Below are 23,685 nucleotides of genomic sequence, written 5' to 3'. Positions count from 1 at the left end.
GATCAGAAGTGGAGAGTTTTGTTTACTGCTGCTTTTGCTTCCAGCACGTAGACTAATCGATACTGCTACTCAAGTTGCCTAAAAATGGCAAAAGAAAATCCATCCTGCACTCAGAGAAGCGTTCTACATGATAAGAAATGGATAGCTTTTTTGTGTCAGATCAAGGCTGTGGCTGGCCAGAGCCTGATGGGCAATTTACTTTGTTTGGAAAATTCACACATCTCTTAGTGTTTGTATGTGTTTACAAATGCAGCTTTTTTCAAGAATAATGTAACAAAAAATTGAATTGGAAGCTTATTGTAAAAATGTCAGAACTTGCTCGCTGCAACACATCCTGAATGAGGATTATAATGATTAAACTGCCGGTCTACTTGAAATAAGATTTCACCTTTTCCATTTGCACCGACAGGAAGCAGCTTCGTAATGCAGCTACAAGGACTTTCCACGACCCAAACGCCATTTACAGTGAGCTGATTTTGTGGCGAGTGGACCACATCGGACCCCTGTCCTGCACTGGAGGGGTCTCTGAACTGGCCCGCATCAACTCTCTGCACACGTCTGCCTTCAGCAACGTGGCTTGGCTGCCTACACTGGTACCCAGCACAGTACTGGGTAAGAGCTTCATTTAAGGCTGAATGATGATAAATTGTGAATATATCATCATCATTGTAATTGGGTTTGCCCTAATCAACAATCTGTTTTTTTAACTTTAAACAGACCAATTGGTCTGTTCTAGTGTATGAGTTTATTTCTAACACGAAAAACAAGAGTTAAAGAAGCAAGAAATATATAATGGTACATGGTAAATAAAATGGCTTCAATAATTTTACATTATTTACTGTGTAACAGATGAGTGTTATGTTTATAGGGAGAAGTATAAACTTATTCAAATAATAGCTTAATGTGAAATTTTATTTTGGTGGATGTCAGTAGCCATTACACTTCTCTTAAAGTTCATCCGTCATTAAGCTTATGTCAAAATAGAATTGTTACAAAGTTAAACGTTGCATGATTAGATCTGTGTTTATTGAAGAAGAGATCCCAGACATTTCCAGCATAATGCCAACATTTCCAAATCTAGCATAAACAGGCGTAACGCTTAAACATCAGTGTTTGCTCCTTTCAGCTGAAAGTTTCACTGACTTTTCTCCTGAAGTCTGAATTAATCTCAGAATGTCTTTCTATGCGCAACATAGTTTCTCTTTCAAACAGCTCATTGCATCTTTGTTTCCCATGATTACATTTTGAAATGCTTCAGTGTTATTTTTTTCAGTAGCAGCACAACTTGTACTTGGCATAGTACATTCACTGGCTGAAAAAAGATCACACTGTTGCATTTGCAACTGGAACTATTATGTTTTTTTTTCTTCTTGTCATATTAAAATCCAAGTTTTTATTTACCTGAAATGTCAGAATTGCGTTTGACAAGAGTTTAATTATATTAAGATGATATGCTTGAACAAAGGACATTCTAGCTACGTATCATAGCTACTTGAGAGTGCCTTGTATCACCTCACACGATTCTTCTCACTTGAAATATATTATCAGCACATAATAATGAATTAATTTGATATTATTTCGAATTTAGGCGTTATTATGAGTCTGTAATGTGGTTATAACATTACTTGAGCTATAAACGGTGTTGTTTCTGCCAGGAACGTACTGTAACAGTGCCAGCGCCTGCTTTGTGGCATCAGATGGTAAAAACCTGCGTCTCTATCAAGCTGTTGTGGATGCAAGAAAACTACTGGATGAGCTGTCAGATCCAGAAACATCTGTGAGTGAACACATTCATTGGTGCTCATTGTAAATATGTTATTTCTCTCTTGAACATATAAAACCTTTTCTTTACTGTAAAGCTAAGGGATCTGGATTTTTGTTTTTCTCATCTTTCTCATATTTTTTTTCAAAGACTAAAAAAACATGCTTTACGTCTTTAAAACCCTCTACGCCTAATTCATGCTAAGCATAATAATTAGTGGAGTTCACGGGTAATTACCAAATGCTCATGCATATTTCTGTTCAGAAACTGGTGGGCGAAGTGTTCAACATTGTCAGTCAGCAGTCCACAGCCAGACCTGGCTGTATCATTGAGTTGGATGTCATTACAAACCAGGTTAGCAGCTCTGCTTTCACACGCAGCTCACATCAGCGTTGTGCAGGAGTTCCGTGAAGTCCTTGTTAACCTTTCTGATCCCACGTCTCTGTGCATCCAGTGCGGCTCCAACACCCAGCTGCTTCATGTCTTTCAAGAGGATTTCATCTTAGGTTACAAACCTCAGAACGAATCAGAGGCTTTCACACCAGCCTTCTCGACTGGAGAAGGTAGAGGGCAACTGCAAATTTAACTGGGATGTTTTCCTTCTGTCAACTCGGTCATTAAATACGCTTTTTTTGTCTGTGCATGCAGATTACCAACCTGCCCCATTTTCTGAGAAGTTCTTCTTGGTGGTAATAGAGAAGGATCTTAATGGGAACTCTGTGCTGCAGATGTGGCACCTGCACCTCCAATCTGTGCAGGCCTGCGTTGGTAAGTCCAGCTTTGCAGCCAAAGATAGAAATCAGATTTATTTTGGATACTATTAACATTAAAGAAAATCATATTGATTTCCTTCTACTGAGTTATAGGCCAGAAATCTATGTAAATCTTTCCAGATGAGCCCAGCCAACCATTTAGCTTCCAGAGCCAGCTCCTGGTTCCCAGTCAGGTCGCGAATCTCGACTCGTCCCCGGAGACCTCTCCAATCAGACCCCTGCCTCGATCTGCTTCTTCAGCCAACTTGCAATCAGCAAGCAAACTTATCCTCAGCTCCAAGCTTGTGTGCAGCAAGCGACTGGACTTACCGCATGGGGTGGAAGTTACCAGGGCAACGCCATCTGCAGGTTGGCCAAAATTAATATTTATCTGCCTTATATGACAGTATTATAAAATTGTTCACCTTTTTTTAATATTACTCAATTAGATTTGAACTTTTCCTATGTCATGGATCATTTGGTGAAGCATGCTCCCAGACATCAGATGAATTTTGGTAGTCAGATTAAACATTTCATACATTTTCTTCTCGCTGCTCCTTCTTCCAGGTCACCTAAGCTCCTCCTCCATCTACCCTGTGTGTCTGGCTCCGTACCTGATCGTTACCACCTGCTCTGATTCTCACGTGCGCTTCTGGCGCTGCGCTGTGGAGGGCGACGATGGAGACGGCACTGACAACCCGGTGTACCGCTGGGAACCCTGGGTGCTCATGAACGAGGAGGAGGACAACAATAGCGCAGTGTCTGTGTCGGGACGGCCTGTCGGCGTTTCCTGCTCCTACATCGGTCGGCTAGCCGTGGCCTTTAAGCAGCCACGGCAAGGACTGGTAGGATATGAGAACTATGTATTTTATAGTAATAATTATTTCAATAGTTAATTAGTCACGATTGTCTGCAGGACATTTACTTTTTCTCAAGCAGGATTCTCACAGGGTGTCCTTTTTGTCTTCAGCTGCACAACTCTGTGGAAGATTTCTCCATGCACGTTTCCATCTATGAGTGTGAATCCACTGGAGGCTCTGAATGGGTTTTAGAGCAAACTGTTCACCTTGATGACTTTGTCAGACCTTCTTCAACACTGGATCCAAGAGTCAGTGTAGACTCCAACCTTTTTGTCTACAGCAGGTCAGAATGGAATCATTTACTTTTTATTATTTGAAACTTTCTGTATCTTACGGACGTGGTTTGTTATTTGTTTACCCTTCAGGTCTGATTTGTACATGACCAGAGACCATAGCTCGCCCAACATCAAGCACTTCGTCCACCTGGACTGGCTATCGAAGGAGGACGGCTCCCACATTCTCACAATTGGGGTGGGCTCTAACATCCTTATGTACGGCCGCATCTCTGGCATGGTCAATGAACAGACCAGCAGCAAAGAGGGGGTGGCAGTAATCACCCTTCCTCTAGGGGGCAGTATCAAACAGGGCATCCGTTCACGCTGGATCCTGCTTCGCGCCATTGACCTCCTGTCGTCCGTGGACGGAACGCCTTCGCTGCCGGTCTCCCTGTCCTGGGTGAGGGACGGCATCCTGGTGGTGGGTATGGACTGTGAAATGCACGTGTACGCCCAGTGGCACCAGGACAAGAAGCCCGGTGAAGGAGAAGAGGGCAACCTGTCATCCGCAGACATCGCCGGAGGTCAGAGCGTAGTTACCTCCTCCGTCTTTGAAGGGAGAGCCAGGTCCAAGAGTGTGTTTGAAGGGAGCACTGGAGTGGATGAGGCGCTCCGCGCCCCCGCAGGACTACAGGAAGGTGGACTGTTTGAGGCAGCTCATTCTCTCTCCCCCACTCTGCCGCAGTACCACCCAACACAGCTGCTGGAACTCATGGACTTGGGAAAGGTCCGACGGGCCAAGGTGGGTCCCTTTCCGCTCGAAAATGAATGTTCAGAAATAGCTACCGCACTTAAAATCTAAAGCGTATGTCGTAATTTGGTCAGGCCATACTTGCCCATCTGGTGAAGTGCATAGCTGGAGAAGTCGCTGTGGTCAGGGATGTGGAGGCAGGTGAAGGCGGATCCAGGAGGCATCTCTCTCGAACAATCAGTGTGACCGGAAGCACGGCAAAGGACACCATTGTGGCCGGCCGAGACGGAGGGAGGGATTACACGGAGATCAACTCCATCCCTCCACTGCCCCTCTACGCCTTGATGTTGGCCGACCTCGACACCTCATTCAAGGGAGCGGAAGAAAGCGCCAAAACGGCAAAGGTTGTTGACGGTGATGCAACTCAAAAATCCTCAGAAGACCAGTATGCCGATCTCTTCCAGGTGAGCTATCAGAATTACTGTCCCTTTACTGAACGTGCATTTAGATCTGTAAGTAACTACAACTGTTTCCTGAATGTTGAAACAGGTGCCAACAGTTACTACTGATGACTTTGTCTGAGGAAGAGAGGAAGTCATCATCTCTCAGTCTCACCCTCTTATTTTGGACCGGAGCATGCTCAGGTAATTGCTCATTTTATTGACCTTGCAATTTCTGTACAGAGTTTTTTTTTTTTTTACTATTGTGAATAAACGTAGAGAAAACAATACAGTAATAAAGAGAATTAAGCACATTTTGACATGTTAGTACTTCATTTTGATATCTCATAATTTTATTGCTGAACAAGTTAAGTTGTGGGGAACAACTTAACTTGTTCAACATTTTCCTTCTCTGCACAAAAAGGAAAAAAATATATTTTTCAATTCTGTGTTTCAGTTGTTTTCTTTTTCTTTTTTGTTTGTTTCCAGGTGTTATCCAGCCACCTCATGCACTCGAGCCTCCCAGGACTCACCAGGCTGGAACAGATGTTTTTGGTGGCCTTGGCCGATACAATCGCTACCACAAGTGCTGAAGTTACGAGCTCCGCTGACCAACAGTACACAGGTTACTGGAGGCTTTGTGTTTACCTGTATCCACTGCTGTCTCTAGTTTTGTATCTTAACGGATCAATATGAGTGAGCATTCTGTTTATTCTACACTTAAAGTAGAATAAACACATTTAAAGTAGAAACTTGTTTATTCTACTCCAGTTTCATAGAAAAAGTCAAAGATCAGATGGTAATTCTAATGCTATCTCCCCAACAGCAACAGATGTTCTGCTCCTGGATTGATTCTTCTCATTGAGTATTTATTATATTAATACCACAGGCGATGTCACACTGTGTGAGAACGAGCTGTAAAACAAGCTTCTTTTTAACACGATGTGATCTGACTTTAAAAACGTATATTTGCTATTATCATTACTAAACACTAAAAACAATCCTAGTGTTTATTCCTCAAAGAATGAAAACTCTTATCTTGACTCAATTTTTTTTAAACCCTAGAAACATTTACTTATCCAGCATGGGCAGCAACAAAGACTGAAAAGAATAAAAGAAAACCTCTTAGCTCTTGTGTTTTGTACTGTAATTTCTCTTTGTTGGAGCAACTTGATTGACATGCTTATGTCGAAAAACAACTTAACCTGAAAATCTCCAGAGTAAGTAAGTTTTTAGCTTTTCAGTACTGATTGACTTTGAGATTATAAGAAATGTATTTCTTAAAATTGTTCTTGGATCACTATCATTAAATTTTTAACAGCGTTCAGTTTCAACAATTTTTAAAACCTAACAATACACTGTGCCTTTCCTCCATTATAGCCCATATTTTCATATGTAGAAATATGCAGCTTGCATTTAAGATCATGGATGCCTCTGAAACGACAAATCAATCAATATGTGGTGTGTTGCCCTGCCTTTTTGTCTACCATCACTGTACTTATTAACCTTTGTAAGAGCCTTACTCCTTAAAAGTTGAATAAAGGTTATAAGCGTGTAAGACAAACATGCTGTTTTGATTGTGTGTTCCAGCGTGTCTTTAATCTCCAATCATCAAATCTTCAATGACCAAATCAGCAAAAAGTGCCTGAACTGTTCCTCCATACTTTTTTATTATCATTGTATTTTTTTCTTCTTCTTCAATTTTCCCTCTTGTTTATTTAGTCTTTTGAGAGGAAGACATAAGCAGGTTGTTCAAGGGCAGAGTAATCACAGAAGAAGGTTCAGGGTCAGGAAAGATATTTTCTTTGACAGGATTGCATGAACTGATATATTACAGGAGGTGCTTTTTTGCATTTATTCTGTAGCTGTTAATTGGAAGTACTAATTTTTTTCTGTTTGTTTAGGTGGCGAGGCTCTTGATGAGTGTGGACTGAGGTACCTGCTCGCCATGCGTCTTCATACCTGCCTGCTCACGTCTTTGCCTCCTCTGTATCGTATGCAGTTGCTTCACCAGGGTAAAAAAAAAACTTTTTTTGTAAAATCACCTTTTTGTCAAAATCAAATAGGTTTCATTATATTGAGCACAAAAAAGTATTAAGAGTGATTTATGCATCTGTGTGTGTGAACTGTGTGTGGATGAAGTTAATGAAGTTTTACTCATTTAAATGAAGAAAAGTGCTACTAGTTGCAGTCAAGTCCACACATGTTTTATGTCTCCAATCTGCTGCAGCTTCTACATGGTTCAATCTGTATAACCTATTTGGAAAGTCTTTAATTCCAACATTTATGTATATTAGGAGGAGATGGCTCAGTGAAATGTTATATATTTCATAAGCAGTTACCCTTTATTAATTATCCACTTTGTAGAGGGTGTTACTGACCTTCTGCTGTCAATCTTGTAAACTGTCTCATGACATAATTTTTATGTCTGTACCAATACCCCTATTATTGCCTCTGTGCGACATTCAAATCTTAGTTTCTGGGTTTTAATTAGCTGACAGCTGTATGCATTCTGTATGATAAACACAAGTTTAACTATATCTATTAAATTCCTGAAATAAATTGAACCTCTTTGATGATATGCTTTAGCCTCATGTCATTTCAAGGCATTTTACAAGACTGTCTCAGGTTCATGTTTCACTTTTATTAAATCTGTTTCTGTCCAAATTCAATTCAAGCCAATCATGCTTCTCTCTTCTCTCCATCCCTCCATCCATCTCCATGCCAGGCCTTTCCACGTGCCACTTTGCATGGGCCTTCCACTCTGAGGCGGAGGAGGAGCTGCTGAACATGATTCCTGCCATGCAGAGAGGCGACCCACAGTGGTCTGAGCTGAGAGCCGTGGGAGTGGGATGGTGGATACGCAACATCAACACGCTGCGGAAGATGGTGGAGAAGGTACCGATAAAAATAAAAAATGAGTCTGAATACATTCTAAAATCTAGAATGAAAGTGTAAAAGAACCAGTGATTTTTATTGAGAAAAATTTGTAATTCATTTTTTGTTTTATCTACATATTTATGGTAGCACTTTGCTTGATGATTAACTACTATCGACATTTTCTCAGCATATATTGAGTATATTTGCTCTTGTGACGTATCAGGTTAGAGTAAACCAAATAACTGAACTGTTCTGTGTGACATCAGCTGGGCAAAGCTGCGTTCCAGAGGAACAGCGACCCTTTGGATGCTGCGCTGTTCTACTTGGCCATGAAGAAAAAAGCTGTTCTGTGGGGTCTGTTCCGGTAGGATCATGACACAGGATACGCTGCTACTCTGTGTATTGTATGTTTGTTTCCAGTGTATTTTTAAACCTCATTGAGATATTCAACAGTCTCATTTCCATCTCTCAGGTCTCAGCATGATGAGAAAATGACTCAATTCTTCAAAAACAACTTCACTGAGGACCGCTGGCGAAAAGCAGCTCTAAAGAACGCTTTCTCCCTGCTGGGAAAGCAGCGCTTTGAGCAGTCTGCTGCTTTTTTCCTATTAGCTGGCTCCCTTAAAGACGCAATAGAGGTGAGGAGAAATACACACACACACTTCCTGATTTACACACATAGATACCCAGGCACAGCTTATTACTTCTGAGTCTTCTCTTGGTCTCTCTTTTCATTTCCCTCACAGTGGCAGTAAAATGAAAGAAATGAAAATCTATGGAATTTAAATTTCTGCATGAAGCAGAATAATAATGTATGTTGCTGAGAGCAGCCTTTGAGTAAACACTTAACGCTGATAAAATTAATAACAATCGTGCACATTTTACTTTGGCATGAAGTTTACAGCCACACAGTCAAAACATACAGATAGAAAATAACAAGAAAGCAACTTTGAGCATTATGTGCTTCTAACTCAAGGTAAAGTGAGACAAGAATGACCAAGTGAAGGAAATCTAGAAGGACTACATGCAAATTACATCCAACAGAGCTCGGCGAGCTCTGTTGGATTTTCACAGCAACAAAATAACAGGGCTTCTACATAACCTGTTATTAGTATGAAAAAATTACATCTCGTTTTTGGAGAAAAGTTTGAGTTTCTATACTTTTTCTTATTCTGCAAAGACAAAATAATGGCATTCTAGCAAAATAAAATGAACATAAAATAAATTTATGTTAAGATGTTGATCTGTGTTTCAGGTAATGCTAATCATAACTTTTTTGTCCAGTTTGATCACAGGAGTTTATGAATTACAAACATATTTACGATTAAACTTTCAAAACAAAGTGCAAAAAGGCTGTTGTCATTTGTTTTTGGTTACTACTTCAGCTTAACTCTGCATTTATTGAGTTAATTTGTGAAGTGAAGATATGCCTTGTCATAAATTACAGGATCTAATCTAGAATGTGTTAAGAACAATTGTAAGAACCCTCAAACTTTTAGCTCTATTAGCTTTTGCTCTATTATCAATCAGAATACCTGAGTATTATGAGTTCAGCCATTTGAAAATGTTTCATGTTGTCTTGTTATTTTACCTTTCATATAAAGTTTAGTTGTACTGTAGATTGAACGCTCCTTCATGATGTGCAGGTGTTGATGGAGAAGATGGAGGATCTCCAGTTAGCCATGATAGTAGCGAGGTTGTACGAAGCCGACTTTGAGAATTCGTCCACCTGCCAAGGCCTGCTGTACGAGAAGGTTCTGGGCTGCAACCGGGACGGGAGCGCTTATCACTGCTCCAGACTGCATCCAGACCCGTTCCTTCGCAGCATAGCCTACTGGATCATGAAAGATTACACCCGAGCCCTGGACACACTATTGGAGAGAAACCCAAAAGAAGAGGAGAATCCAGGTAAGCAGAAAACCTGGGGATAAAATGAGCCTTACTTGCTTTCATCATGATTTTTGTTGTATGCAATCTTTATTCTTCATCTCTTTCTCTTCCCTCTTGTGCATCAGATGTGATGGTGAAGTCTTGCAACCCTGTTGTGTTTAGTTTCTATAACTACTTAAGGACACATCCTTTGATCATCCGTCGGCATTTTGCGAATCCAGAAGGCACAGTGACAAATGTGGGCCTTACTGCTGAGAAAAGCAGTGCAGATGAGATCAACCTTATAGAACGCAAACTGTTCTTCACTACTGCCAATGCACACTTTAAAGTAAGCTCAGTTCTGAAATGGTTACCAATCCAGTAGATGTCTTTTATCTTTGATTTGTCGTAATTATGTGAGGTTAATCTGTTTACCGTGTTTTATTTTCTTCCGTAGGTGGGTTGCCCGGTTTTGGCTCTGGAAGTGCTCTCCAAGATTCCCAAAGTAAGCCGGAAATCTGGCTCCTCGTCTCCCAGCAAAGCTCCGTCGAAGGCAAATGTGAATGTGAGCCAGCCGTTAGAAAATGGCACCCAAGGCGGTTTGGACTGGGGCTCCTCTGCAGCCCCGGCTCCTGCCTGGGGAGCCAACGATAGCGTTGGTGGGCTGGACTGGAGCCAGCCTGTTATCAAGGTGGAGGAAGACGAGCTGCAGCTCGACTGGGGCAATGACAAGGAAGATGATGAAGATGAGGATGAAGATGGCTTAACCATGAAGAAACCAGAGATTGAGGACAAAGGCTCAAAGAATGATGGTCCCAAACTGCAAAGAGAAGACTCGCAGGTATATACATATCTATTAAAAACAGCTCAAATCACAGATGAGATCTGTCTTTATTTATTTTTGTTTTCACTTTAATATTTATATCTTTCTTATTCATAATCAGTTTGAACAAAATGCTACATATACAACAATCATACACATAATGCAAATGTCTTCAGTGTTTGCCTCTAATTTTCCACAATTTCACCAAAAGGGTACACTTTTGAAATCTTTCTTTATTTTACTTATAAATAAAATAAAAGGCCAGTATCTAATAAAAGGCTAGCTGAGGACATAATATGTGGTTTGGCCAATGCTTTTAAAGAGATCTATGATAAGTCTCACACAGGTTAAAAAATTGGAACAAGATGAAAAGGACTGTAAGACTTTTACCCATTTCACAATATAAGTAAATGCTGTGAAATTTTAAATGAAAGAAAGCTTCTCACTACAAACAAAATAATATTAATTTATGGTTCAGAGTTCAGCATAAATTTCCTTTGAAATTCTGAGGATCCTCTAGAAATGTCTGTAAAAGTTTTTTTTTATTTTTTTTCATGTCAAGAACCTCCTTAGCACTGAAAAAAAAACACTGTCTTTTTTAATCCGGTGAACAGTCATGTATTGTATCAGAGTTGAAATGTTTGTATTTTACTTGCAAACAGTTAATAGCAAGATTTGTTCTTTATGACTTTTCATATATGTAGTTTTTAAACCCTATAAACACTCAGTTTTTCTAATTTTTAGGGTGAGTCCGAAGTGGATGTGATTGCAGAGCAACTGAAGTTTCGTGCGTGTTTGAAGATCCTGATGACCGAGCTGCGAACGCTGGCCACGGGTTTCGAGGTCGATGGAGGGAAGCTCCGCTTTCAGCTCTACAGCTGGTTGGAGAAGGAGATTGCAGCAATGCACAAGATCTGCAACTACAAAGTAAACTCCAAGAAAATGAACTCATGTGGGGAGATCAGAAAGCGTTGGCCGTCCTTTCTGATTTAATTATTCTCTGTACTTATTGGTTAAAATACACAGGTGGAGGGAAAAGAGGAAGGCCCAGAAGTCGAGAGGGATCGTACAGCGTCTGTGGACATTTCAGACGAGGCGCTGGAGAACATGGAGGCCGGGGCTTACGAGCGTCACCAGATGGAGCGACGTCGTCTTCAAGCCAAGCAGCAGCACTCTGAGAGGCGTAAAGCCTGGCTGAGGAAGAACCAGGCCCTGCTGAGGGTCTTCCTGTCGTACTGCAGCCTTCATGGAGCCAAAGGAGGAGGGGTCACCTCCGTCCGTATGGAGCTTCTCTTCCTCCTGCAGGAGAGCCAGCAGGTGCACTCCATGCTGCCATTCACCCATCCTTTACTGTTTGAATGTTTGGCACAGATCTGAACGCTTCCTCTGTGTTTGTGCAGGAGACCACAGTGAAGCAACTGCAGTCCCCTCTGCCTCTGCCTACAACCCTGCCTCTGCTGTCAGCGTGCATCGCCCCCACCAAGACGGTCATAGCCAATCCCGTTCTCCACCTCAGCAACCACATACACGACATCCTCTACACCATCACGATGTTGGAGGCTCCGCCACATCCGGACATCATCGACGATCGGGTCAGGACTCAAAAACGAGAATTTTTATATTTGAGACTTGCGGGGATTAAAATCATAATCTGACGTGAATTTGTTATAAAAGTATTACTGATTGAAATGTAAAAATTATATAGCTTTATTTTATTAAAGCTAAAGTTTAATCAGTAATACTTTCTTAGTTAATGTCAGGTTGTCATAACAGACATTTTGAATAATGTGAATTTTGCATTAAAAATGTCATAATATACCGAATGACACTTTATGGCAAGTCATAAATATTCATAAAAACTTACTCATGTTCATGACAGATGTTATGTCATGTTTACGACATGACAGCCTTATTCACAACCCGTCAAATAAAGTGTTACCAAATATGCTAACTTACACAAACTCTGTGTCGTAACTAAGTAGATTTTTTTTTATCTGCTCCTTGAAGCACTGAAAACTGGAGCAGTGTTTTTTTTTCTCTTCATCTCTATTCATATTTTATGGCAGAAGTTTGCGAGCAGCTTGGAAAACATTTGGCACCACCAGTACCAAATGTCACTGATGCTTAAAACCGAGAACAAGTTGCAAGATTCTTGTCAATTCATGTGTGCCTGAGTTTGAACGCAACCCAATGTTCTGCCAAAAAATGTTCTTTTTAAGGAAAATGCTGCTGGAGTTGGTGTGAAGCTTTTCCTTGTATTTGTTGTTCATTTTCATAATATGGTAACTGTTCTTTCATCCTCAGGTAAATGCGCTTCACACGCTAGCAGCGTCTCTTTCTGCCTGTGTCTACCAAGCCCTATGTGACAGTCACAGTTACAGGTAATCAATGGTCCATTATTCAGTGAGAGACTGGATTTAACCTCCCACAAGGTGAAAATAAACACTTTTCTCTGTTTTTCTCCTCTCAGCAGTCAAACAGAAGCCAACCAGTTCACAGGGATGGTGTACCAGGGGCTGCTGCTAAGTGAAAGGAAGCGGCTTCGCACAGAAAGCATTGAAGAACATGTTACTCCGAACTCTGCTCCTGCGCAGTGGCCTGGTAACCAGACACTCTTCTTAGGGTTTTCAACATTTAGGAGATCTACTCTGCCCTTAGGGAGGAAATCAAAGCCTGCGTCCCACAGCTACATTACTGCGATTATTTCTGTAAACATTTTGCTGTTCCTGTGCTTAATGTGCCATTCACGCATATTTCACTGATGTTGTGGGGTCTGCCTGCTTTAGATTTGTTGACTTAAGCTGCAAAATGTACCGAAGAACATTTTACACATTTTATTATATTCATTTATTCATTTTGAATGATTCATTTATACATTTTTAAATGGATAAATTAATAAATGGACATTGTATGTTTAGACAAAGATACACCAATGACAGAAACCATTCCACCGAAACATCAACATTTCAAAAGATGCCAAAAACACCACAAACATTAATGAACAAGTCAAGGGCAGATTAGCTGAATTGAAACATTAACACAAAATAAGCATGTGTCCTATTTCAGAATTTTAAATAGTTGTATCACAAACTTATAAAAAAAAAAAAAAGTCAAATTTCACTAATGGTAAAATTAGAAACCTTCAACAAAGCCGCTAAATTTTGAAATTCCAAATCAGGTTTTATTGAGTTTTGGGATGTGAAAGCCAGACAGGTTCACTTCAGCCAAGCACAGCCAGAATGGCGCCACTGGTAGCTGGGTGAATGAACAGACTCATGGGATTGGTGGAAATTGGTTAAATACCTGCAGTTACTTTGCTCATTCCCCCTGTAGAGCTCTGGCGCCCCACACTTCGAAAAGCCCTGCTCTACATGGAGCAAAAAAGATGACTGACGGAGACTATAATAATTTTCCAGAATCCTTCCTCATCCTGTGAGCTGGATGAGGAAGTAGCATATATGAAAGCACCAAAGGGATGACTTGGATGAAATGTGAACAGCAGAGGGAGGTGTGTGTGTGCAGGGGGCGGGGGAAGCAAAGCAGACAATCTGTGTTTATGCAGAGCGGCAGATGGTGTTCTATAATCGGAGCTCAATGGCCTCCAGGAAAGAAATAGAAAGACAGAGACTTATCATGCAAATGTTTCATAAAAGAGCTCTTCATTGTGTCTGTTTTTTTTTTCTTTTTTATATATGACTTTGTCAATAATTTTTTGGAAAAGAAAAAAGCACCGTGTCCCCCCTCGCTGCAGGTGTGTCGTCCCTGATCTCCCTGTTGACGTCTGCGAGGGAGGAGGACCAGCCAAGGCTCAGTGTTCTGCTGTGCGAGGCGGTCGTGGCTGTTTATCTTTCGCTGCTTATCCACGGCCTGGGCACTCACAACAGCAATGAACTCTTCCGCCTGGCCGCGCATCCCCTCAACAATCGCATGTGGGCGGCTGTCTTCGGAGGAGGAGCAAAAGTCATCATTAAGCCAAAGAGGCCTGAACTTCCACCAGGTAAAAAAAAAAAAAAAGTGCAGTTTTGCATTCACACTCTCCTCACGTCGTCTTCATCCCCCTTTGCCCCTTTGCTCTGAGTATTCACATCCCAATTAACTCCGATTACATCTTGCGTCCGAGGCGACCGCTCCATCCTTCTGGAGTCTGTCTCCATCATTTTTATTCACCTACCCCTGACCTGATGATGTTCCAAAGATACTGCTGCTGCCACTGGTGTGTCGTGTCTTGTGTGAGTGTGCCCTCTGCCCTGTGTCCCAGTGCCAACTGAGTTTGAGGCAGCCAGTCCAGAGGAATCTCAGGAGACAGGAAGACCTGAGCAGAGCAACCTCCCCTCAAACCCCTCTCCCATCCTCACTGAAACCCAGCACCCCAATCGACCCCCTCCTCCTGTTTCAAGGGGAGAGGGGCTGGGCACTGTGGCCCCAGCAACTAAGGCCAGCTGTGAGTAACGAGGCTGGTAGATTGCAGTGCTGGTTTGCAGGATTGCGGTGCATGGTAACTGTACAGGTTTGCGTTGTTGCCGATGCTTGACTGACTCTCCTGCCTCTCTCTCTCATGAAGCTCCTGCTGAATGCCCTTCGAGAACATTAGAGCTGATTAGTGCTATGAAGACATTTGTGCTCACTGTTATGATAAGCGGCAACCATGTGAGGGTGTGAGTGGATTTGTGTGCGTACGCAGCATCGCATGTTCATGTCGTAATGTCTTCTGTGCTCATTTTTGTTGTGTCACTAAACAGCTGCCCTTAGCCAGGAGTGTTCAGTGGCCAAGGCTGAGCAGTCCTCTCAGACTAGATCTGAATCTGAGACTAAACCAGGTACTCTTGAAGAGGGCTAAAGAGCTATGTGTTATCTAGAATACTAGAATGGCATCTACTAGTTTTATAGCTGTATTTCATTCTGAATGTGCTGTGGCTTGTAACTTTTTCCACATCTTGACACATTACCACTAAACACCTGGTTGGGTTAAGAGATTTTATCTTGTAGACCAAAACAAAAGAGTGCATGTGAAGTGAAGGGGGAAAAAAATGAAAAGAATAAAAAAGCGTTGACAAAAACTCAAAAGTCACGTATGTATTTTCCAGGCCATTTTAGAGCACAATCAAGTAGCTGCATTACAGTTGTTTCAAATTGTTGTAAATATCAAACAGTTTCACACTTTGAAATCGGCCTCTTTCTCTTAAGAAGCTCCCACTCTTCCCAATACTCTGCCTTCAGTACGTAATCGTAAAGGGGCTTCTCATTATTGCGCTCACAACCGTTTTTAGGAGTGCTGGACTAAGAAGTATTGTGTATGATTAGCTCAGCAGATAAGCATGTCCATTAGCATGTTTGCTAATTGCTACTGGCTAGTCTGAAGGAGCTGAATTGGGGAGTTGGAGGGCAGGGCTGTTCTGGAAGGCAGGAGCTTTGGCAAAAAATGATCAAATGTAACCAAATCCACAGGATTAGTTATTGATGATGAGAGAAATAAGCACAGTAAATTGGTCAATTAATTTGTTCCCATGTTATAGAGGGGGAACGGATTTCCTTCAGGAAGTTAAAATATATGGTTCCCCCAGTAGCTTTGGCAAATAAATGATCAAATGTCACTGAATCCACAGGATTTGTTGTTGATGAAGAGAGGAATAAACAGAGTTAAAGAGTTTGTGAAAAAATAATAAGGTCCCATGTCATGGCAGGAGAACAATTTGTTTCAGGAAGCTAAAATATATGGTTCCCCCCTCATAACTCTGGAAAATAATGTGCAAATAGTACCAAAATCAAAGGATTTCTTGTTCATTAAGAGAGGAATAGGGGAACAGAATTTCGCACAAGTCGCACCTATAATCACGCAACCTAATCCACACTTGCACTACTTATGCTGTTATAAGTCCAGGTTTGTGGACAGAATTTAACACCGTTCATTAATAGTATTGAACTCTCCAGCTGTTTTTGTGTGGAGGGAAGATTGGAGCTGGCATTTGGACGGCACATCTGTGTCATGTCTGATGTAGCTCTCAGCGCGGCCAGGAGGCTTTTAAAGAGCTTGTTTGGAGCTCAGACGATCGTAAATGTCAGACTGTTGAAAGAGATGTCTTGTTGAAACTCTGCCCTTTTGAGGTTTGCTGCAGTCTCACCTTCATGCTGCAGAAACTCAGCCGTGCAGAAACGACATTTATTTTTAGCTCCTAATTGACATCCTTAGCACTTTTTAATAAAATAAACAATTATATCTGTCTCACTGTGGATTGAAGACAATCCTTTGTTTATGACTACTCAGCAAATGTGTCATCTGTGTTTGATGTCGTTTGTGTGTTTTAAGTATCACTTCCTGTTAGTTATTTATTTTTCTTATTTTTTTAGTTATGTAATAAACTGTGTGGTATCTGTGTGTCTAACTGCACTGTCTACTCTGGTTTGTGTGTTGTCTTGTTTTGTCTGGTGCAATGCCAGAGATTGTCACCCAGGATGATGGCGCAGGTTTGTGCATACCCTACAGTGTCTTGCCCTGTGTCTCCATCCTAAATGTCTGTGTGTTTGTCTTCATGTCACCCTCTCCCAAATGGCTCAGTTTTCATTTGGGTGGTAAAGAGACAAAACCAGTCCTGGTATTTCGGATATGATTAAGGTCGTTGTTTGCAGTTTTCACTCCCAAGTCCATGTGGCTTAGGCCCCCTGATAGAGTGTGGATGCAGTGTTCCTCCTTCTGATCTGCTTTGAACTGCTTCTGGAATGGAGATGAGGCTGAGTCTAAGCTCATCCTCATTCTTCTCGCGGCCTCCCGATAGCTTTCCTTTTCTGAGGTTAATCGTAAATATCTTAAGCTCCTTGTTGCTTCTTCACATGCCAGCGGCCCCCCCTCAGCCGCCTGCGGAGGACGTGGACCGATACAGGCGCAGATTCAACATGAGGATGCTGGTTCCTGGACGCCCGGTGAAGGAGACCCCCGCCACCCCGCCTCCTGTGCCTGCAGAGAGACCCACCTACAGAGAGAAGTTCATTCCCCCCGAGCTGAGCATGTGGGACTACTTTGTAGCAAAAGTAAGACATTAAACTGACAAGCGGTTCGTGTGACGCACATCCTCCGTGTTATATAAAACAAGCATTATTTTTTTCTTCCCTTACCTTTATTCCTCTCAGCCTTTCCTCCCGCTCTCGGAGAGCAACGCTTTGTATGATTCAGACGAAAGTGGCGCTGAGGATGACGACGATGACGATGATGCCTTCCTCTCAGACACACAGATGACGGAGCATTCGGACTCCAACTCCTACAGGTTGACTCCATCTTCTCCTGCTTAGATATAACTTTCTTTTTTGAGCCGGTGTTTCAGAGTGAAGCCTTACCGTTTTTGTTGGTTTCTTTTTTGGACTCAGCTGGGCTTTGATCCGTCTGGTTATGGTCAAACTGGCTCATCACAACGTCAAGAACTTTATCCCTCTCACTGGACTTGACTTCACAGGTACTCTGCTTTGTACTTCTAAGCAGCTACTTAAATCGAATGTGGACCCCAACATGCAACATGTCAGCCAGTTCTAAATATATTTAAGCCTTTCTCTTTGTTTGCTATGATCTCAGATCTACCAGTCACTTCACCTCTTAGCAACGCAGTGTTGAAGACTTTGGAGAACTGGGAACAACTTTTACTGGAGCGGATGAACAAGTTTGAAGGTCCGCCTCCCAATTACATCAACACCTACCCCACTGACCTGAGCACAGGTTCTGGGCCCGCCATACTGCGACACAAAGCCATGCTGGAGCCAGACAACACGCCCTTCAAGTTAGTGTATTCATCAATGTGGTTCGATGAATTATTTGAAAAAAAATTTTCTTTTTTAATTGCAAGTCTCTGATCCCTTTACTCTGGTGCAATTACATAACATTTGTGGACAATTGCCTACATTTTATGTTGTATACTTATGATTGGTCGCTGTGAGTGCTTGAAAATCAAAGTCAGATTGTTTGTTTGGACATAATTATGGGGAAAAAAACTACTATTCTGATAGTATCACCAGTGTAGGGCAAGTGTTTCACAAATTGCTGGAAAATTCTAATTTTAATAGAAAAAAATTGACTGGATCTTTTTTCTTCTTGCTCTATTATTGTTTCCAGGAATAAAAGCCATCAGTCCTTCCCAGTACGACGTCTTTGGCATTTCCTCGTCAAACAGGAAGTTCTCCAGGAGGCTTTGATTCGTTACATCTTTACCAAGAAAAGGAAGCAGAGTGAGGTCAGCAGAAGATTCATAAAGAAAATCCTGATTCAATTTTCCCTGATTAGCTGACTAAAAACAAAATATCTACTTATTAAACGGTCCTTTTATTTGATCTGAATATATATATTTTGTCTGTAATTAAGAACATCCTCCCACATGATTATTTTGTTGGTTGATTTTTTCAGGGATGGTTTTATCTATATGTTGTGAAGAGTCTTATCTGCGATCAATAACTTTCTGAATGTTCTCACTTTAATTTGACCCATAAGTTTTCCATCTTGTTGAAAATCAGAGCAGGACTAAAGCAAAATCAGATCTCAGCTTGTTTTTCTTTCTTAATTGTTTATCATTATTATTTGCATGCAGACACATGCAAAGTGTGAACAATCACTGTCACATTTGCAGCCTCAGCAAATTTGCAATACACATCACCTACATATAGATAGACCTATAACAACACAAAACACGATTTAATAAAGGAACATAGCAAGATAAAATATCCTACAATTAACTTAAAGTAGACCACAATGAACGAGAAGACATGGAAGCATCATGGGCTTGCTGATAACCATAACTGGTCTTCTTTAAGAAAGTCTTAAAATGTTCCAGTCTGGAGTCAGTGTAAAGTCCTCATATTAAACCTTTACAAAACATATCCATTTTAATAAATGTCATAGAGGCACAGGCAAAAACTGTTGAATGAAACTTTAAAATGGTTTTACTTTTGGATTAAAAATGTTGTGGCGATCTAATGAAAGTTATCTACTGCAGATAAGACATTAACTACACACAAGTACATGATAAAACCTCAATTTAAAAATTTTGAACTATTCTTTTAAGGAAAGGACAAAATATCCATGTTTGATGACATTGCTTTTTTAACCTTCTCACTTTATCTTGCAAAGCAGTCATTTTTTTTCTAGATGAACAGACCAAGAATCACAATGTTAGATTACAATAACCATTATTTGCTCAGTGTGAGGATTAACTAGGCTTATTTAAATAAAGCAGGCATTATTTTGTTTGGTCAAAGGAAGAAAGGCATCAAATTTTTATTATGATTTTACCACGTGTTTATACAGTTTTCCTCCAATATGAACAAACAACCTACAAAGAGCTCATGCAATTTTGCATTGAAAGCTTCCTGCTTTGATGTCTTTGAGACCTTTTAGTGTGATTATGTGGACCAGTGAGGAATCATTCATCAAACAGAGAGCAGACCTGACCGTCCACCATAATGCTGTCAGACAGAGGAAGTTGCCAACTGAGCTTTTTCTCTCTCTAGTTATGTTTTTTTTCTTAGTTTCATTATCTTTGCTTTGACTTCTCATCTTTAATCAAGCACAAGACAGATCACTGCCTTCTGTGATGTCTGGATTTGTTTGGAAGAAAGTAATCACTCATAACCCAAATGAAATAGAAAAGCTTTTACATCTATGAGACACGTTCCAGAGGATTCATGTGCTTGGTCTCGTGTTGTTGCAAGTGATTTGACGAGTGAGATTTCAGGCAGGAGCTACAAATTACCTATAACATTCAGATTCACTGTTCATCCATTCTAATGACGAGGACTTTATTTCAAGAGACAAATTTATTGATTTCTATTTTTAACAAGATTACAATGAGATTCTGAGTCCTCTTCATTTTCATTTCATGTTTTTTTTTTTCTGTTTGTGCATGTGTTGTGTGTTGTGCCATGTTGGTTTGTTCCGTGTCTATATTGCCTCTGTGTGTTGTGTAGTCTTTAGAGAACCATGTGGACCGTATAAACCCAAACTGCATAGCTGGAGCTAGCAGTCCCTATAAGGTAGTATCATTTACCGTCCCAGCCCGGGCCCTTTTGTCTCTGAGCATCACTGCAAAGCCAAGCTCGAAGGAGGAAATGCATGAGACTATTTATAAAAAATTTTAAAAAGTAAAAAATAAAAAGTCTGCTGCATAAGGTTTTGGTATGTGGGTTGTGGCGTCACCAAACTGGGTGAAGGACTGGTTTTCTCCTCTCCAGCTTGGCCTAATAGTGACCGCTCCAGTCTTTTGATTTATTAATTTATTTTCCATAAAGTCCTCTAGCTCTGAGGCTTAGGTGTGACTTTTGATCCTTTCCTCTCACTGGGACATCCGTTCACATTTCTCCTCACAACCAAATCCCAAAAATAACACATCTCCCTTTCACTCCTTTTTTCCTGCCTAACTGGACTGATTCTGATGGACGTAAAGCAAGCAAGCGATGGCACACTCAGTAGATCGACTAACTTGCATGCTCACTGTCAGGGCTGTAGGAGGCTTTTGTAGCTTTGCAGTTTTTCTTACAAAAATGTTATACTTACATTGAAGTTATGCGTCTGCCATGCAGTGGTGCATCGCCATAAACTAAAGTGATATCAGAAAGTGACACTTTGGTTGGTAATTCAGTTGAAAAAGTGGAACAATTTTACATATCCACTGCTCGTATAGTGATATGTATTTGTTTCTACCAATTTTGACATTAAAAGAAGTGTAAAATTCAGTTTCTGAGAACAAAATAGTTGTAATGCAAGAAAGTGTTAGCCTACAGAAACAATGGGCGGTTTCAGCGCCAAAATTAAGACTATTTCGCACCCAGTGGTTGAAACTTCCTTGTTGCAGGAGGTTACATCCGTTACATAGCCGGCTACGATCTGATTACTGACAGGCCAACACCGGTATCTGAGCAGACAACACTCACAAATAAGGAAGAGGCTACTCAGTTGTGTTAGCTTTGGAGAGGCTAACCCCTCTCTAGGAGAGGCTGCTAGCATGCAGAGGCTACATGCTAGCAGCCTCTCCTAGCATGGAGAGGTTTGTCACTCTCTGCCGGCCACCGATTTCCAAAATGAAATACAAAATGCATCCTCCAGTCTTTTTTCCCCTCAGTTTAGCTAAGTTGTTTTGAAATAATATCTGGTTCAGGATTGGGTTAGCACAACCAGAATAACAGCTGTTGCTAATGGTAATGTAGGTCATGACATTTCTGTGTAAAAATGTTATTAGTTTTATGCAATAGAATATTCAAAGAATAATAGATTTTTGATTGCATGAGTTAACAATCATAGAAATGAACAGAAATAGATGGCTGAAATATATCACTGTGTAACGAATCCCTATGCGTTTCATTTCTTAAAATTTAATTATTGAATAAATAAACCTTCCGATATAATTCTAATTTACTGAGATGCATCTGTAATCGTCTTATTACTGCCTTTCTCTTTTATTTGAATGAAACTTCATGGTGCGGGAATCTTTTCTGAAGCAACTCAAAAAATCGAGTTTTGAAATTTACAGTCCTTTCCTGCTTCACTAATATTACTGGGAAATTAATTTAATCTTTTCTTTCAGAGAGCAAATCTCTCTCTTTTACTGACTAGCTTCAGATCCCTGAGCTGCAGCTCTGACGTCTCCTCAGCTTTGGTTTTTCTTTTGCTCTTCAGGTAGAGGCAGATCTGGGCTATCCTGGAGGAAAGGCTAAAATCATTCACAAGGAGTCTGACATAATTATGGCGTTTGCCATTAACTGGGTAAGTACTTTCAAATTTTATGGCAGAATTTTTCTTGGAAATATGTTTTTTTTTTTTTTTTTTTTTCAGTGTACAAGAAGTGAATTGACATTTGTCTGAAAATGTCCTGGAATCTAACATATTTGTGTCATTTTCAATCAAGTTAGAAGCAGTTCCCCTCTGTTAATCATTGCCCCTCCTCCTCCACCTCTTCCTTGCTGCCTTCTTGTCTCAGGCTAATTCCAATGAGATCGTGTTGGCATCCACCCACGACGTCCAGGAGGTGGACGTCTCCACTCTGGTGGCCGTCCAGCCCTACACCTGGATAGGAGACGACTTTGATAAGGAATCCCGAAGGTCGGAGTTGCATCAAGTCAAAGAATAATTTTTGTTTACTGTTGTTTCCTTCCAGCACAAAAAAACCCAACTAAATCAGCACAATGGTTCTTTTTCTGTTTTGTTTTGCAGCTCAGACGACTTAGACCCCCGCTCCTCTCACACAAACATCGCCCAGGCGAGCTCCGTGTCTTTTGCACCGCCGCCGATGCCAGTTTCTGCATCCATGCCGTGGCTCGGTAGCGGTCAGACCAGCATGGGGGCCAGTGTGGTATGAGATACTTTGTTGCAAAATCTCCAAACTTTGCACCAGGCAGTGTTGAGTTTGCAGTTCTTAGCCTCTAACAGTAGGGGGAAACCAGGTTCTTTTCCCAATTCTGCTGTTGGGTGAAACTCTGTGAAGTGACCTAGTTATTTTGTTTTATTTTGGTCTGGTTTACATGCGTTAAAAATGACTCGTATTTACAAACAGCAGAAGGAACCTAAAGCGTCAGATTCAATCTCTAGCTCAAAGTCTCTGCTCATCCGCAGACAAAGTTTATGTTTTTGAAACTTATCAACATTGAGCCAAACAAAGCTGCGGCGACTAAACTCCTGACCTGCTGCTGAGTCTATGAGCGCTGATACAGAGGAGAGGGCAGCTCCGCGCGGCAGAGATGGCTTGCTTATAAACTCAGATAGCTCTCACAGCCGTCTGCCCAAGGTGCAGATTTGCGTCACAGTACCTTACAGCCAGAGACCTCGGCGTCCCAGCCAGGCTGATAAATGTTCGGCGCGATACAGTGAAGAGGACGCGGCAGGCGGTGATCCTCTGCTCTGCTTCTGTGGTTTTTACAGATCTGAATCCTCGTGCTGCGCTGTGGTGAATTGTGGATTTTTTTTTTTTCTGTAATAAGACCAGGGGATCATTTTATAATGTTCCTGGTGTTTGCTTTTGAATCTTTAGCAGATGAAAAATTAGTTTAAAAACAGAATTTTGCCAGAAATTTGTGATGGTTTTTCTAAATTATGGTTTGTGGTTTAGGACAAATGTATTGGCATATGTAGAATAAAAAAAAGAGCATCTTTTTGGAAAATAGATTTGAGGAAATGTGTGGTTCAATGGTGGGACAACATTACATTTATATGTGATGCATTCAGCTGAATTTGAAGGTGGATTAATCTGAGCTGAACAGAGAGAAAGAAAAGGAAACAGAAACTTTTACTCCACTTTTAGGGAGTATATAAAATTTTGCTGCTGTGCTTTTTTTGTGTGTTTATTTTGAACTCCTATGTTTTTCACAAATGACA

The 23,685-nt window shown here is 41.0% G+C and overlaps 1 protein-coding gene across 1 annotated transcript in view; it reads left to right on the top strand.

The window, feature by feature from the left end:
- The window catches only part of dmxl2 (Dmx-like 2), a 41,441-nt gene that overhangs the window by 13,264 nt on the left and 4,492 nt on the right, over window positions 1–23,685 (top strand). Inside the window, 38 exon segments of the mRNA XM_055045251.1 lie at window positions 410–612; window positions 1,656–1,777; window positions 2,027–2,116; window positions 2,217–2,325; window positions 2,411–2,530; window positions 2,656–2,883; window positions 3,082–3,359; window positions 3,485–3,657; window positions 3,740–4,391; window positions 4,475–4,804; window positions 4,890–4,917; window positions 4,920–4,984; window positions 5,270–5,405; window positions 6,685–6,795; window positions 7,509–7,678; window positions 7,927–8,024; window positions 8,133–8,298; window positions 9,307–9,568; window positions 9,676–9,878; window positions 9,987–10,370; window positions 11,097–11,279; window positions 11,379–11,669; window positions 11,753–11,944; window positions 12,657–12,733; window positions 12,823–12,953; window positions 14,104–14,349; window positions 14,611–14,793; window positions 15,092–15,169; window positions 16,788–16,814; window positions 17,185–17,375; window positions 17,475–17,608; window positions 17,709–17,794; window positions 17,911–18,112; window positions 18,445–18,562; window positions 20,289–20,354; window positions 21,994–22,080; window positions 22,295–22,416; window positions 22,528–22,666. Of these exon segments, the coding sequence (XP_054901226.1) occupies window positions 410–612; window positions 1,656–1,777; window positions 2,027–2,116; window positions 2,217–2,325; window positions 2,411–2,530; window positions 2,656–2,883; window positions 3,082–3,359; window positions 3,485–3,657; window positions 3,740–4,391; window positions 4,475–4,804; window positions 4,890–4,917; window positions 4,920–4,984; window positions 5,270–5,405; window positions 6,685–6,795; window positions 7,509–7,678; window positions 7,927–8,024; window positions 8,133–8,298; window positions 9,307–9,568; window positions 9,676–9,878; window positions 9,987–10,370; window positions 11,097–11,279; window positions 11,379–11,669; window positions 11,753–11,944; window positions 12,657–12,733; window positions 12,823–12,953; window positions 14,104–14,349; window positions 14,611–14,793; window positions 15,092–15,169; window positions 16,788–16,814; window positions 17,185–17,375; window positions 17,475–17,608; window positions 17,709–17,794; window positions 17,911–18,112; window positions 18,445–18,562; window positions 20,289–20,354; window positions 21,994–22,080; window positions 22,295–22,416; window positions 22,528–22,666 (6,481 nt within the window).

The sequence above is a fragment of the Poeciliopsis prolifica genome, unplaced genomic scaffold (genome assembly GCF_027474105.1).
Source record: "Poeciliopsis prolifica strain line A6 unplaced genomic scaffold, Auburn_PproV2 SCAFFOLD021, whole genome shotgun sequence".
Classification (NCBI taxonomy): domain Eukaryota; kingdom Metazoa; phylum Chordata; class Actinopteri; order Cyprinodontiformes; family Poeciliidae; genus Poeciliopsis; species Poeciliopsis prolifica.
The sequence above is the reverse complement of the archived record's forward strand: the minus strand, read 5'-3'. Positions and strand labels throughout refer to the sequence as shown.